General features: G+C 53.4%; 2 protein-coding genes across 6 annotated transcripts in view; one reads left to right on the top strand and one right to left on the bottom strand.

The window, feature by feature from the left end:
- SECISBP2 (SECIS binding protein 2) overlaps positions 1–3080 on the top strand; it is a 66108-nt gene extending 63028 nt beyond the window's left edge. Inside the window, exons 18-19 of one of the 2 annotated variants that reach the window (XR_008996424.1) lie at positions 1107–1279; positions 2541–3080. The gene's annotated coding sequence lies outside the window, so the exon portion shown is untranslated. Of the gene's footprint in view, positions 1–1106; positions 2027–2540 lie in introns of those variants that run through there. The other variant, XM_036933090.2, reaches the window with a different exon arrangement.
- The window catches only part of SEMA4D (semaphorin 4D), a 98505-nt gene that overhangs the window by 1570 nt on the left and 82222 nt on the right, over positions 1–14713 (bottom strand). For 2 of the 4 annotated variants that reach the window (XM_057498442.1, XM_036933085.2), the window contains exons 12-16: positions 14470–14642; positions 14332–14375; positions 10891–11100; positions 3077–3286; positions 284–381 (exon numbers count right to left, since the gene is read on the bottom strand). In XM_057498442.1, coding sequence (XP_057354425.1) covers positions 284–381; positions 3077–3286; positions 10891–11100; positions 14332–14375; positions 14470–14642 — 735 coding nt within the window. Of the gene's footprint in view, positions 1–283; positions 382–3076; positions 3287–10890; positions 11101–11254; positions 13509–14331; positions 14376–14469; positions 14643–14713 lie in introns of those variants that run through there. The other 2 variants (XM_036933086.2, XM_036933084.2) reach the window with 2 other exon arrangements.

Consider the following 14713-nt stretch of genomic DNA (forward strand, 5'->3'; position numbering starts at 1 on the left):
GCCTGGGGTGGCCGGGGAAGCCAGGACGCTTTGTCCAGGGGTCTGGTGGCTATGGGGCATCTAATCAAGACCAGCTGGCCCAGCCTACACTCACCCCTGTCCCAACCGCTATGAAGCTCATGCCCCTCGGAGATTTTCCCGGGGCTGGAGGCCTGCAGATGGCAGAAAGCTTAACTGCTCTGTACTCCCAAGAGGAAGAAGAATGGTCCCCTGAAAGATCCCCTGAAGGCGGCGGCCGCTCTGCCAGTCCCCTGCCCACCCTCAGCCCAGCTGTGCTGCGTACCCATGCCTCCCTCCAGTTGTGCATCATGTGGTCATGCTCCCCCACCACAGCCCTCCAGGCAGCGAGCTCTCTGGTCCACTTCTCCTGGTGGGTCGCATCTGCAAGACAGAAGTGGGCCCCTGCCTCAGCTTGGCAGGCCCTCAGGGCACTTTGTGTGCCCCCATGCACTTAGGCCTTGCCACCAGCTGGGGGGGCCCGGCCTTCTGACTGGGGCTTGCGCAGTGTCCCGACCAGTCCCTTCCCAGGCCACCAGCCTTGGCAGTAGCTCCCCCAGGTTGCACTGTGGCCCTGTCCACATATCCCTGGCACTCTATCCAGGCAGGAGAGGGTCTTTGCATCTCGTGGTGATGCCAGGACCCCGGGGCTGGGCTGGGCAGGGGTTGCTGCCTCCTGTGCCCTGTGCAGCCTGGAGCTGAGGCTGGCAAATAAGCTTGGCTGACCCAGCTGGTGTTCCGGTGTGGCCCTGCTACTGCCGGGCACAGCCTGCAGTTTGGAAATGGGCTGCCTGCAGGGCTGTCAGGATGGCACAAGCCTGCCACCACAGCTGCCTTAAGTGAGCACAAGCTGCACCTCTGCTTTGGGCTTCAGCATGTGTCGCTAGGTCAGAAACGGGTGCCAAGGACCTGACCCTGCAGACATGAAGCAGAGCTCACACCCAGGGCAGAACAGGGTGGGGCCCACACTGCTGGCTGCAGCCTCTGCTCCCAGGGGACAGCAGGGTGGGGCAAGCTCTGGAGGAGGGTCCCAGCAGGTCCTTAACCCCAAGTGGCCCAGCAGGGCTGGACTCTACGTCCTAAGAGCATCCTTTTATTTTCTTCCACAGCCTATATTCATCCTTCTCACACCATCAGTAACCAGGGTGGGTCAGCAGGTGAGGGACACGTGTCCTGACTGCTGGCACTGGCCTGACCCTGCCTTTACTGTCCACTTTCTGAAGAGTGTGACTTGGTGTAAAACTGCCCTTGATCAGAGTCCAGTCCTGCTCCTTACTGGCTGGTGAGCTCCGTGACCTTGGGAAGTCCCCTGATGGTCATCTGTTGCCTGGGAACAGTCACAGTCCCTACCTTGTGAGGCAGAACGGTCACAGGCTTCTAACTGCCTAGTTGTTTCTCTGGTGATTACCACTAAAAGCTACATGCCAGCAGCACCGTTCACCTGAATTCTGGGTGGGATGTCATACTTCGTAAATCACATTTATATGATGATTCATTTTACCATGGCAACAGGCAAAGCATTTTACGGAAGTGCAGAGAATGGAGCTTCTGGGTGGCAGTGAGTGTTTGCCAGTATTTTCCTTTCTCCCAAAGCTCCATTAAAATGACAAAAGGACCTTTTGGTATATATACATAAATACAATGGGTAGAGAAAAGAAGAGAAGACAGCAAACACCCAGAAGTTGAAAAGCTGGGTGGAGGGGCGTGAGATGGACTTGGCACACCCAAGAAAGCTGGATCCTGGGCCAGCATCGGGCAAGCTGGGCAGTGATTTCACAGACGCCCGGCAGCTTGGGTGCTGTGATGGCCCGGGCTCACAGCCTGCCTCTAAGGCTGCTGAGCAGAAGCTTGGCGCCCTAGGCCCTTGCCCACTCTGCCTAGCCAGGGCCCTGCCCTTCCTCTGCTGCAGAACAGACTGGTGGTCTTGGAGAGCACAGGATGATGTCTGTGTGCCAAAAGTGACAGGAACAGAGGACTTGATAAGGAGGCTCAGCCTCTCACCCTACCGAGTCCCCATGGCAGCCCCGCCTAGACCCTGGGGGGGCCAGCTGCCTAACTGCCCCCAGGAGGCACCTGGAGAAGCAGACCCCACAGATCGGGCTTGGGCGCTCTGCTCTGTCTCACATGCTCCAGCCCCCAGGAGCCCTACCTAGGGTGCCAGGGCCCTGCTGGGGATCTCTGTGCCCCTCCAACAGGTAAGCGGGCCATCAAAGGCCATGGGACTCCTGAGAGAAGCAAGACAGAAAGAGGCAGCTGGGCAGGAGAGGAAACCTGAAGAAGGCTGTCAGCAGCTTGAGGGAGGGAGGAGGACCACAGCGGGGAATGAGAGCAGGGTCAAAAGCCAAGTTGTCAAAGTGACAGCAGGGCGGGAGCTCAGCCCAGGTGTGCGAGGCTGAGAGCAGCCATTTGGGGGCAGGCAGACGGTTGGTGATGGGTAGGAAGAGGTGGGCAATTTGAGGACCAGCTCAAGTGCACCAGTGTCTTAGAAAATAGTTCCAAATGGTGAACGGTGAACAAATGTACAAGAAAACTTTCATGGGCAGGGGTCCAGCCAAGCGTGAGAATGCTATGTCATGAACTTTAAAGACGCAGCACTCAAAAGGCAGCTGTCATGGGAGTCACCAGCAAGGGACCAGAAGAAGAAGATGGCACCAGCTTCACACAGGCCAGGAGGGATTGTTAGGCCAAACCTATACCCAGTCCAGCTCATCTAAGCATGGGGGAGAGACATGCTCCCCAAACTGATGCCCAGGTGCCCTGATGAGTGCCATAGGACATACCCCACAAAAACCTGCAGTAAGGGCATGTGTGTATGGTATGTGGTGTGTTTGGTGTGTGTAGTGTGTGTGGTTATGTGGTGGATGTGTTATTTGGTGTGTAGTGTCTTGTGTACATGTATGTGGTGTATTGGGTATGTGGTGTGTGTGGCATGCAGTGTGCGGGGCAGTGTGTATGATATGTGGAGGGGTATGCACAAGTGTGCGCTGGCAGCTGCTCTGCGCTTGGAGCCCGCAGGCCCTTTGAGTTGGGGCAGCGGGTTATTGAGTCGCAGCCTGGCTGCAGGGGTCGGGAGGCTCACCATGTCTCGCCACAGTCACCCGCACTCGGGAGGTCTTGTTCCCCGCTGAGGAGCGGGCAGAGCAGCTGTACTCGGCGCTTTCTCGGATGGTGTCCCGCAGCCAGCTGAGTGCATGGGCCCTGCCACCGGGTAGCGTGTGGGTCTGCACGGGGACACATGTCTCCAGGTCTTGTCCATTCTTCTCCCAAACAAAGTGAACATCTGCAGGACCTGGGGGCAAACAGACCATCTGCACCTCACACCCCAAGATCCCCACTCAGGGTCCACGAGACCTGCCCTGGCGTGGGGGATGCAGGGCTACCTAGGCTAGAGCCTCTGTTGTCCCAGTAGGACAGTCCATGCCCTTCCCCTGGAGGAGGGCTGGGTGGTTTCCAGTGAGCCCCAAGGAGAAAACGGGCACCGAGCCTTACTGCCCTTGCTGCCCTGTGGGCCTGCTCCTTGACCTCAGCCCTTCCTCAGAGTGCACCTGCTCAGCTGTTCCCCAGAACACTGAGGAGACGGGTGCACACTGAAGCAGGGCCTGGTGGCTCTGTCTTCGGGGGGCAGGTGTCTGTTCTACATGGAAGTTCTGGGTCTGGGAACTTCATTCACCCGCCTGGGCCCTGCTGCCACTGCCTGTGGCCCCAAGCTCTGCCTCCATAGGGCCACGCCCGCTCCCCCCGAGACTCCCAGAGCTGGGCCTCATCAAGCCAAGGGGGCGGTGCCACTACCAGGAGCTCCCGCATGGGCCAGGGGACGCACTGGGGTCTGAGAAGGGCTGAGGGCCTGTTATCAAAGTAAGGACTTGGAGGACAATGGACTGGAGTGCAGAGGGGCCCAGGCAGACACCCCTTCCCATATTAGTAGGTCCTGTGAGGAGCCACTGTGGAACCCCAGTGCTTATTCCAGGGTTGCCACAGTGGCAGGCCATGAAGACCAGTACATGGAGACCCTGGAGCAAGACTGGGCCCAGCTGGAAGCAGCCTCAGGCAGTGGGTCTGAAGGTGGCCAGCCTCAGCCTGGGGCCTAGGGGCTGTGCTGTGCCAAGACAGGCCAGCTCCTGGCCCAACATGAGGACAAACAGGCCAGGGCACCTCCACTTTGATCTGTTCACACACTGGCTTCACTTAGCTCAGACTTCACTTAGGTCAGACTGAAACAGCCCGGCTGGGCACCGCTAGGCCCCCGTCTGGGGCACATGCAGACCCCTGGCTGAGCTGAGCAAGGGACCAGAGGAGATGCAGCCCCTGCATCAGCCGCTGGCCCTGCTGCTCCCCCATACTTCCCCCGGTGCCACCAGGCACCCCAGCACATGGATTAGGGGTGCCCTTTGGCCTCCCTGCTGAGGCACCTGACTGGCTATCACTGGCTGTTCTGCCTGGATTATACTGCCCGGGTGATCAAGTAGGCTCTTGCAGCCACCCAGACAGAGCGGGCCAGCCTGACCAGAACACTGCCTGAGGATCCGTTCTGAAAAGCTACATTCTACTGAGATGCCCACCAACCTGGGGTTGACACAAAATGTGGTTTTGTGGAAGACAGTCAATGGCAGACAGAAGGACTACGTCTCTGTGTGGCTGCAGTTCACTGAGCCAGAAAATCATGATAGAGCCAAAGGATTAAAACCTGCACAAAAACTTCCTTCGTAATTAAAACCCTTAAATAGAATTCGTGCCTCATATCAAATTTACCGAGTATCATAATTCTTCCAAGTGGTAAAGATACCTCAAGACAAATGCTGGGCATAGAAGCCACAGGGCATAAATATGCAAAGAAGTAAAAAGCTAACCTTTTCAAACAATAAGGCTTCCCTCTCACCAACTTTACATTTCCCTGCATGGCCCCGGAAGATGACTGGTTAGCCAGAGACGGGTAAGATTCCTCAAGGGAGGAACAACCTAAGACAGGCACAGTCGCAGGGGGGTCATCAGGTGAGAAATGGGGATCAACAGAGGTGAGGCTTAGAACCTCACCCCCCCTGTTCTGAGAGAAATCTTCTGCATACGTGGATGCTTTATTGCCCTTGTCTAGCTTGGATTAACACATAGTCTACAGGCACACACCTGATCATCTACATTTGCTCTCTTACAACACTAAACTTTGTTTTCTACCTTTATCTTGTGTCTACCTACCACTTCAGCATTTTATTAAAAATAATAATAATAAAGAGAGAAATGTGGTATCCACATATAAATCAAGTATAAAAATCAAATGAGTATTCATATTTGAACTGACTGTTTGTAGTTCATAATGCATGAGCAAAACCAAAAGTTTCTGTGATGACTGCCCTTGTACTGCTCACCATGTAACTTATTCAATATGTAAGAATTTGTTCTCCATGTAAGAACTTGTTCGTTATGCTTCAGAAGATTGGAGACTGACGAAAATTAGGCTTGGGGTGGATTAATGATTGTGCATTGAGCATTGACTCCCCTATACAGAATTTTATTGTTGTTAACCATTTGATCAATAAATATGAGAGATGCCCTAACAACAACAAAAAAAAGTACACACACAAAAAAAATTGTACAATAAATAAGTAACTGGGATGTAATGTATAGCATAAGGAATATAGTCAAAATATGGTAACAACTTGGTATGGTGATAGCTGGTACCTAGAATTATCATGTATATAAATGTTGAATCACTGTGTTGTACACCTGAAACTAATGTAATACTGTGTGTCAACTACCCTTCAATAAAAAATAATTACCTACAAAAAAAAAAAAAACCTGCACAAAAACAACTGGCTTTTGGGCATACATGTGTGTGGGAGCATGTGGTAGGCATGCTCACGTGTGTGTATGGAGATGTTCATATACATGCAGAGAAAAGGCCTAAAAGTGGCCATAATGCTGGTGGTGACTATCTTCAGAAATTAAATTTTGGGATGCTAAATTTTGCTCTTTACACTTCCCTGGAGTTTACAAAGTCAGTACAACAAACAGACATTGCTTTTATAGTTTTAAAAAATGGCTATTTTGAAAGAAAGCAATGTGCCATTGGCTCTAAAGGCAATTCTAGGTGTGCAAAAGAGCTTTGCACAGATGCTGTGGGCCGTCCTGCCTGGGGACAGGCCACAGGGGCTTGTCTTGTATTCTGTGGAAGATCTTTGGCCTTTTATTCTTGCACGCTATAATTTGTTGTACTCTTCTATAGATAACCCCTATAGTACACATGCATATGTGCCCACCTCTGCACTCGTCCCCCAGACGTGAGTCCCTTCCTTTAGGCGCTGACCGCACCTCCACCCTGCTTCCCGTTCACCATCCCCTGCTGACAGGCATCTCCGTGGAATCAATTTTAAAACTGATTCTCGTGATCAGAATGCCAGACCTTTCTTTGAACAAATGCTGAAGTCATTTCTGAAGAGACCCAGGCCCACCCTCAGACCCTTGCACTGCCTGACAGTGACACACACCCAAGAGTTACCAGGGCTGGAGCCACCAGGTGGATCACGGGCTCCTGGAAGGTTCTTAAGAGCAATCCTGGGACAGAACCTGGGTGGCCTGAGCTAGGGCTGAACTATCACCCTGAACCCCCTGGGCCAGGACCTTTCAGGAGTCAAAAGTCCCCGCAGACACGGCTCCTGGGATGTGAGCAGTGCAGAACTGCTTCCCACATGCACCTCTATGACGAAGGCATCATTACACATCGTTAAACAGCCTTTAAATGTGTGATCACAGCAAAACATTAAAAATGTTAAGTACTTACAGTCTATTCATTCTTTTAAAACTGTCCAACCCATCGTGAATGCAGAAGGGATTGAAGAGAGAGGGAAAGTAGACATTAATGCCAGTCAGCCAGGCCACCGCACTGCAGGTGGCTGCAGGGCAGTAGGCCACCCCCTCAGCCCACAGGGCCTGCTCAGTCTCAGCGAATCCCAGCAGTGGCCAAGCCATTGCCAAACCTGGATGGTGTGTCAGTCCAGGGAAGGCTGCTGCAGCCCTGGGTTCCAGTGCCCACCTCAGGGTTGACGTGGTGAAGAGGCTATTGACTATCCTGCTCCCAACCTACCCTATGCCATCCAAGGGGCCTGCTGGTGTGGAGGTGATTCTACTTTGCAAAAAAACCAGAAGCTCTTGGAGCAGGGGCCTCTCACCAAAGGGTGCCATTCTGTCCTGGGGGTGGCCCCGCCCTGAGCTGGAGGGGAGTGTGATGGGATTCACCCACAGTCTTCAGGCCATGTCCCCAGCATCTGTGCCACTCAGTGCAGGCAAGCTTTCCTCAGGCTCCCCATGCGTGTGGTCTATTCTGACCCCAGATGGGACCACTGCCATAGGGCTAGCCCAGCTCCCAGCTCATGCCTCGGATCCTCCTGCCAGCTCCTGGGCAGCAGAGTGCACCTCCAAGAGGCTGTTCTCCGAGCACCCAGATGCTGTTATCGCCAAAGGTGCTTACACCAGGTCCCCAAGCCTGGCGTTCCCTTGCACAGCCCAGAGTCTGTCACTGCAAAGAAATCAAGAGGACTGGCTGGGAGGGGAAGGGGGCTCTCCTAGGTCTCCACCCCAACTTTGTCAGCTTTCCTCCTCAGGGTGTCCCAAGCCCATCAGAAAGCTGCCAGTACCCTGGGTTGGCTAAAGACTGACCCACAAGATTTCCAGCTCCTAATACCTGGAAGCTTCCTAGGCAAAATGTGCTTTTGAGGTGTGGGAGGACCTGCACTGCCCAGCTTCATGGGGCAGGTGGGGAGGGCACTGATGACACTCCTGTACCCAAGGAGACCTGGAAACCAAGGGACAGACTACCCTGTTGTAAAGGTGTGTGGATTATCTCACACACTAGAGGAGAGACACTGCCTTGGCAAACACACTCAGGACTGAGACCCTGGCAGGAGGATGGGTCGCCTTGTCCTGCCGTGGAGGCATCCTGACCCACTCACGCAGGCCATCTGTCCCATGGCACGGCCCTGGCCTGAGCCCCAACGCGCACACCCCATCAGTCACCACAGGGGATCAGAGGATGTTTAGGCCCAGCACACCTGCTGCCCCCTTGACCCTGGTGGCTTAAAGGCTCTGATTCTAATATCCCAGTTACAGCACAAAAGCCCACTGTGACCCAGAATATGCAAGAGTTATTTCAAGTGCAAAGGATTCATTCTTGGCTTGAAAACTGACATGGTCTAACTTTGACACAGAGTCCTATCAAGGAAGGGGTGGGGCTCTCAGGGTGGAGAAGGACTCCTACTTTGTTAAAAAATGATACAGATCTATTTCCATGTGCATGTATGCATATGCAATGGGATTATTTGCATATTCATGCATATGGACATCATTAACAGTTATTATCTACATGCCCAAATTTACATATGCTGATATAAAGCTAAGTGTGCTCCTGGGTGGGTACTGGAAGATGTCTTTGCTTATCTATACTATTCCAATTTTGCCATGAGCATGGGTTCGTTATTCCAGAAACACAGCTACATGCCTACTTAATTCTTGAAGCTCAGGCCCTTTCTCTGCTTGTCAGCATGACTCCCTCTCCCCACACAGGGTGTTCCTTCTGAATGACATGTAAAAAGAACTGGGAGAGCCATTCCTGGATCTGGAGTTCTCCCCAGTCCCAGGCCTCAGGCCCTGTGGATGGAGGTGTGGCCACAAAACTCAATGTGCAGTGAGCTTTGGGCTCAAAAGGCACATGCACACAGGCACAAGCACACACACGGGCTCATAGACACACGGGTACACACCAACACGGGTGCACACACATACATACACACTCCCATGGGAAATGAGATATGCAGGGAGACCATGAGCTGAGAAGCCCCCCAAACCACAGCTCTGAGGTCCTGCCCATCCTAAGAAGCCGACCGGGCCTTGTTTGGACTAAGCCTGGGCCCCTGTGACACAGCTTTGTAAGCCCAGCTCTGTGGTGACCCACGGGCCTGAGACCACCTGGAGGCCACATGGGGAGTGAGCTGGGAAGGGAGGCACCTTCAGTCAGAGAGGCAGAAGCCAGCACTTTGGCAGAGCTCTCGCCTGAAGGAAAACGTGGCCCTTGTTCCAGTTTCCAGCACCTTCTGTGCCTCAGAAGGAGATGGCCAGAGATGCGGCCATTTTAAACACTTATGCTTGGACACCACACTCTACACTAACCAGTGTTGGCCCGTGAGCTAGGTTTAGGGAAGAGGGCCTAGGTTTAGACGTGTCACTCGGCTGCCTAATACCGGTGAGCTGTGGCAGGATGGGCCCAGGGAAAAGGCCTACATGGGGCCTTGCAAGGGACATGCTCCCCTAAAAGTAGAAATATCATTTGACCCAGTAATTCCACTCCTAAGAATTTACCTGAAGAAAGCAAAATCCCTGATTTGCAATGATCTATGCACCCTTATATTTACCACTGTACTATTTGCAATAGCCAAGATACGTAAGCAATCAAAGTGTCCATCAATAGATGAATGGATAAAGAAGCTGTGGTACATATACACAATGGAGTATTATTACTCAGCCATAAAGAGAAAAGAAATCCTGCCATTTGCAACAACATGGATGGAGCTAAAGGGTACTATACTCAGTGAAATAAGCCAGATGGCAGAGAAAGAATACCAAATGATTTCACTTATTTGTGGAATAAAGAAAAAGCAAAAGAGAAGGAACAAAACAACAGCAGACTCATAGACACTGAGAAGTGACTGGTAGTTACTAAGGGGGAGGGGTTGGGGCAGGTGCAGGGGAGAGGGGGCGGAGGATAAAAGGGCACAATAATTTGCAATCACAGTATAAATGTAAGTTGACCACAGGGATTACTGAATCACTGTGATGTACATTTGAAATCAACATAAGACTGTATATTAACAACAAAAAATGGCACACTCTCAACTCCTATGTCCCCAACAGCAGACGGCCCTTAGCAGCAGTGTGTGCGGTGTGCGTGTTTGTGATGTGCATGTATGAGGGTGTGATGTCTGTAGAGTCTGTGGTTGAGGGTGTGACTGTGTGTGATATGTGTGACTGTGAGGGTGTGACCGTGCGTGGGGAGCAGTGTGTGTGTGACAGTGTGATGCATGTGTATGAGGCATCCAGTGCAGCCCTGAGTGTGGCCTTGGGCCCTCAGGGTGGCCACACGTGGCGGTTCCTGGCTGACCCGGGCCAGAGGCTCATGGAGTCAACTCAGCAAGGAGACAGGCAGCCAACTACATTTCTTTTAGCAGCTTCTCATTGTTTAAAATTTCAAAACCAGAAAAAGGACTTGCTTTCCTCCCTCATCTCGATTCCTCCCTGCTGGACAGAGATGGACCTGCCATGTGCGCTGGTTTTCTGTGTGGCCACCCAGCACTGCTGAAGCCCGGATGCACTTGAAACATGGGTCTGGCTGACATCCCGGCCCAGTGTTATCCCACTCGGGGCAAATGCCTCCCAGTCCGAGTGGCACCCTAGACTCTCAATCTTTTCTGCATTGAAACATCATGAAGCAAGATGTCAAGACAACTCCCATTCTGGAGGCTCTGAGGTTAATTTTCAAATTCTCCAAATGCCACATGTATCAGCCCCTGAACCATTAGCAGACACAGAAGTCTTCTAAGGTACCAAGTGACCGGCCAACTGAGGCCTTAGGGCCAACGCTGGCTGCTGTGGACGAAGTTTGGCACAGCCACGCCCACTTGGTGGCCCTGAGCTGAGTGGCTATGACAGAGACCATGAGCCGCAAAGCCTAGAGAGTTAACACCTGGCCCTGTTAAGAAGCTGCCTGGCCCCTCTGCCCACGGGAAGAACTTCAGGCTTTAGATTTGCTGATGGGCTGTGGATGGGCCTGAAGGAGGCAGCCAGGAAGGGGGCCTTGCAGAAAGCACCCCTGCCCATCCTTGCCCCCCACCCCAAGACAGGTGCCCCACTCACCTGTGGCCTGGCAGAAGAGGTGGAAGGCCCCAAGGGCATGCACGTGCTGTGCCTGGTCACTGAGGAAGGGTGGCAGCAAGGAGACCCCGGGGCGTCTGTCAGACCCCGAGCCCAAGGACAGCCAGGGGCTTCGGGGAGAGGAAGATGAGTCGGGGCCCCGACAAGACAGAGAGGAAGACCCCGGAGGAGGGAGGAGCCTAGGAGATGAGGCTGCAAGACAGAGGACAGAAAAGAGAGGAGGAGCTGAGGTGGAAGTCGCCAGGAGGCCATGGTGTGCCAGGGCTGGGGCAGCAGAGGAGGGGAGGCCCCAGTATGGTCCACGCTCTGCCCAGGCCACACGCGGAGCAAACCACGAGCCGTCGTCGGCAAGGATGTAAGCTTCTCGTTTATTCAGTTACTTCCCAAATGTATACAATTCAAAGTAGAAAAATAAAAACAAAGTAAATCTTATTAAACACAAATGTTTACACCAAACGGTCGAATCCTGTCATGCTGGAACATGAGACTGTCCATGCAGGCACACGACAATCCAGTTTATTGCTCTCTGTGACGGCAAAGCCCCCACTGTGAGCATCTGCAAAGCAGGGGTGGGGTGAGATCAACCGTGGTGAGCTTTCCAGCCCTTCACACCTTCAAAGGCAGCGCCAGGCCACATGGGTCTGCAACAGCAGCCCCACGGGTGCAGGGCCAAAGGCCCGTCTGTCCCTGCTGTCAGCTCTCCCCCAGCTGTGGACAGCTCTGTCCAGCCAGGCTGGAAGTCTGGGCAGGCAGTGATGTGCAGCCAAAGCAGAACAAGGTCTCAGGCGACCAGAGACCTCCGGCGACCACCCTGCCCATCTGGACAAGCACTGGCCGTGGGCATCAGATTGCTGATGGCCTGTCCTGCAGCTCTGGTCCAGCCTGGCTCCACCCAGAGCCCACCCAGGTCACCGTTCCTTGTCAAAAGCCCGCCTGGGGTCCCCAGATGGTCCCCCACTGCCCTCACCTCTTCAAAAGAGTTAAAATTGGAGAAAAATAAGTACAGAAAGAAAATCTCTCTGAAAACGATACTTCCCTCAAGGAATAAAATATTTTAAGAAAGCAAGTGTACTCAAGAGATGGTTTTGTCTACATTCCTAAAAGCAGAAAGAACACATTTAGCAAAAGTAAGTTTGTCCCTGAGAATCTTAAGCAACATAAGCCACACTTTGTCCTAATATACAACACAATCCAGAAGATGTACATCTATCTCTAAAGAGTAAAACATCTGCTTTGGTGATAAAAAAAAAAAATGACCTAACGTGACACAAAACAAAGTCCTAAAAAAGTAATTATGTGAAAGAAAAGGTTTGTGCCAATCTGGACAACAGGCGGTAAGTTACCAATCTGATAAACTAAAATGTCACTTCCAATCTGGAATTAAGTTCTCTTTGAGTGGCTGCTACAAGGAGGGACGCTCACAGTACAACTCTTCCCAGGACGGTGGCTGTCCCGTCATTTCCCACCGCAGAGAAGCTCGGGGCAGCAGCGACCCACAGAGGGAGGCTGGTGGCAATGCTTGCTGTTTTCCGGAAGGACAAAGAGAAGCTGACTCACGAGCTGGACCCAAGGGAAGAGACACAGGAGACAAGAGTCTGCACTTGACGGGCTCCCTGCACGGCACCGCATGGGGCACTGGAGGGGTGGACGCAAGGCTGGGCCATGAGCTGTGCCTCAGTCCCCATCGGCGTCTGAGTCGGCGTACTTCAGCTCACACTTGACGTCGAAGGGCCTGTCCCTGACCGGGAGGTCGTCCATCCTCTGTGAGTCCTCCCTGTCAGTGGGCACCCTGCTGGCCATGGTGTCCTGCTCTGTCTCGTAGCCAGTGTCCAGGGCTGGCTTGGGCTGCCCTCCGTTCTGCTGAGAGAAGCTCCCCGGCTCCACCAGCGTCTCCTTCACGCTCTGCTCACAGTCAGAGAAGTCCGACGCCGGCTTCTTCCTGCTGAGCAGCACAGCAGAGCGGAACTTCAAGCACTGTCCAGGCAGGTAGCCCTTGTAGCAGTTGTAGGAAAAGAGGCAGAGGCAGAGGGCGAAGAAGAAGAGGAAGAGGAACATTAGCAGGCGGTTGTCGCTGGACTTGAGATACATCGTCTTCTCCAAGTGGACCTGGGGCACCGTGTTGATGACAATCTTCGGCTCACAGGATGTGCTGGTGGGTGTGGGGCTGGCAGGGGAGGTGACAGCACTGGGAGTGGTGACCCTCGCAGCTGGGGTCTGAGGGGAGGAGCTTTGGGTGGGCATCACTGAAACCTTGGGGGTGGCCCTACCACCTTCCATCCTGGTAGTTGGCAAGGTGAAGGTCACGGGGATCTGCGGGACCACTTTGATCTCCAAAACATGCTTGGCCACCACCTGCAAGACGGTCTTGTTCCTGACCCTCTCCTCCGACAGGCACTGGTATACCCCGGTGTCTCCTTCCGACAGGTTGAAGATGAGCAAGTTCTTCCTGCCCACCAGGCTGTACTTGGGCCTTTCGGCCTTGAGCACACTGTTCTGGAACTTCCATAGCACCTGGGCCAGGTTGGACTTTTGGGAGCATTTGAGTTCCGCTGTGCCACCATACTTGAAAAAACGCTGCCGGTAACTTTCTTTAATTTTATCTGGAACATCAAAATAAACGTGCACAGCATCAGCAACTAACTTCGTTGAAAAACAAGTTAATACGCACAAGAGGGCACAAGAGTTTCACGCACTGGAGCAACATGGAATCTTCCAGAACTAAGGAGATAAAGACACGCATGACCTAAAAGCGAAGATGAGCCCCAGAGGGCAGCCCACAGGGACAACTCTGGGCAGCAGAAATCCTGTTTGGCACCCTGGCTTCCCCAGAGAAGATGTGCCAGGTGGGGAGGCTAAGCAGTGGCTGGGGTGCCTCCTGGTGGCAGAGCTCCAAGCCAAACACAACACGCTTCTGCTAGGGGCACAGGGCACTCCAGCCTCACCATGTGCCTCAGCGCCCCCCTTCTAAACCTGTCTTCACTGATGACAGCTGCAAGGTGAGGGTCGGGAGGGCTGGAGCCCAGGGCACATGGCCTTCAGCTAGGCTGTGCAGGACCTGGCAAGTGGTGGGGTCGCCCCAGGAAAATGAGGTCTAATCTGTCAGGAGCTCTTCCCTCCCGCTCACAAGAGGTTCAGGTTTTGTTTAATGAACCCCAAGCGACGCAGAAGTGACACAGATGAGTGGAGGTTACAGTTTGGGACGGAGAGCGCTTTCCAGGAAACAAACACACTGCGTGAGTTCAGACATCCTTTTCTGCAATAAAAGGGAAAGAAGGGCCCCAGAGTCGGCCACAAGATGCCGGACCCCAGGTTCAAGGAGAGAAAGGAAAACGGAATGTACAAAATGCCACAGCACCAAAGCATTGTGAAATGGTTTGAGAGACCACCATTCCTGAAAGGGGCGTATGAGTGTGAGCAACTTACCGGGGCACGCAGACACATCGCCACCCATCTCCTGAATCAAAGTCCTGCAAAACAACCAGGTTTTGCACAGATTATGCACACGCACACACTTTTCCTGGTTGTGAGGCGGCTGCATGCAGCACGTTTCCCTGCCAGTACCTGCTGGGGCCGGAGGTCTGGGGCAGGGTGATGCAGGCGGCCCTGTCTGAGCTCCAGGCACAGTAGGGGTCCCGGGCTAACACGCAATCCTGGCAGGTGATGTGCTGTCTGCAGAAGGCCACTGGAGACTGCACCACACCTGAGTTGGCACCAGCATAGACAAACTTTCCATCCTGTAGGTGCAAGACAGATGGACAGGTGGGCATGCGGGCAGCCCTCCATGCGACAGGGCCAGGTGCTTCTC

The sequence above is a fragment of the Manis pentadactyla genome, chromosome 3, assembly GCF_030020395.1.
Source record: "Manis pentadactyla isolate mManPen7 chromosome 3, mManPen7.hap1, whole genome shotgun sequence".
Classification (NCBI taxonomy): Eukaryota; Metazoa; Chordata; class Mammalia; order Pholidota; family Manidae; genus Manis; species Manis pentadactyla.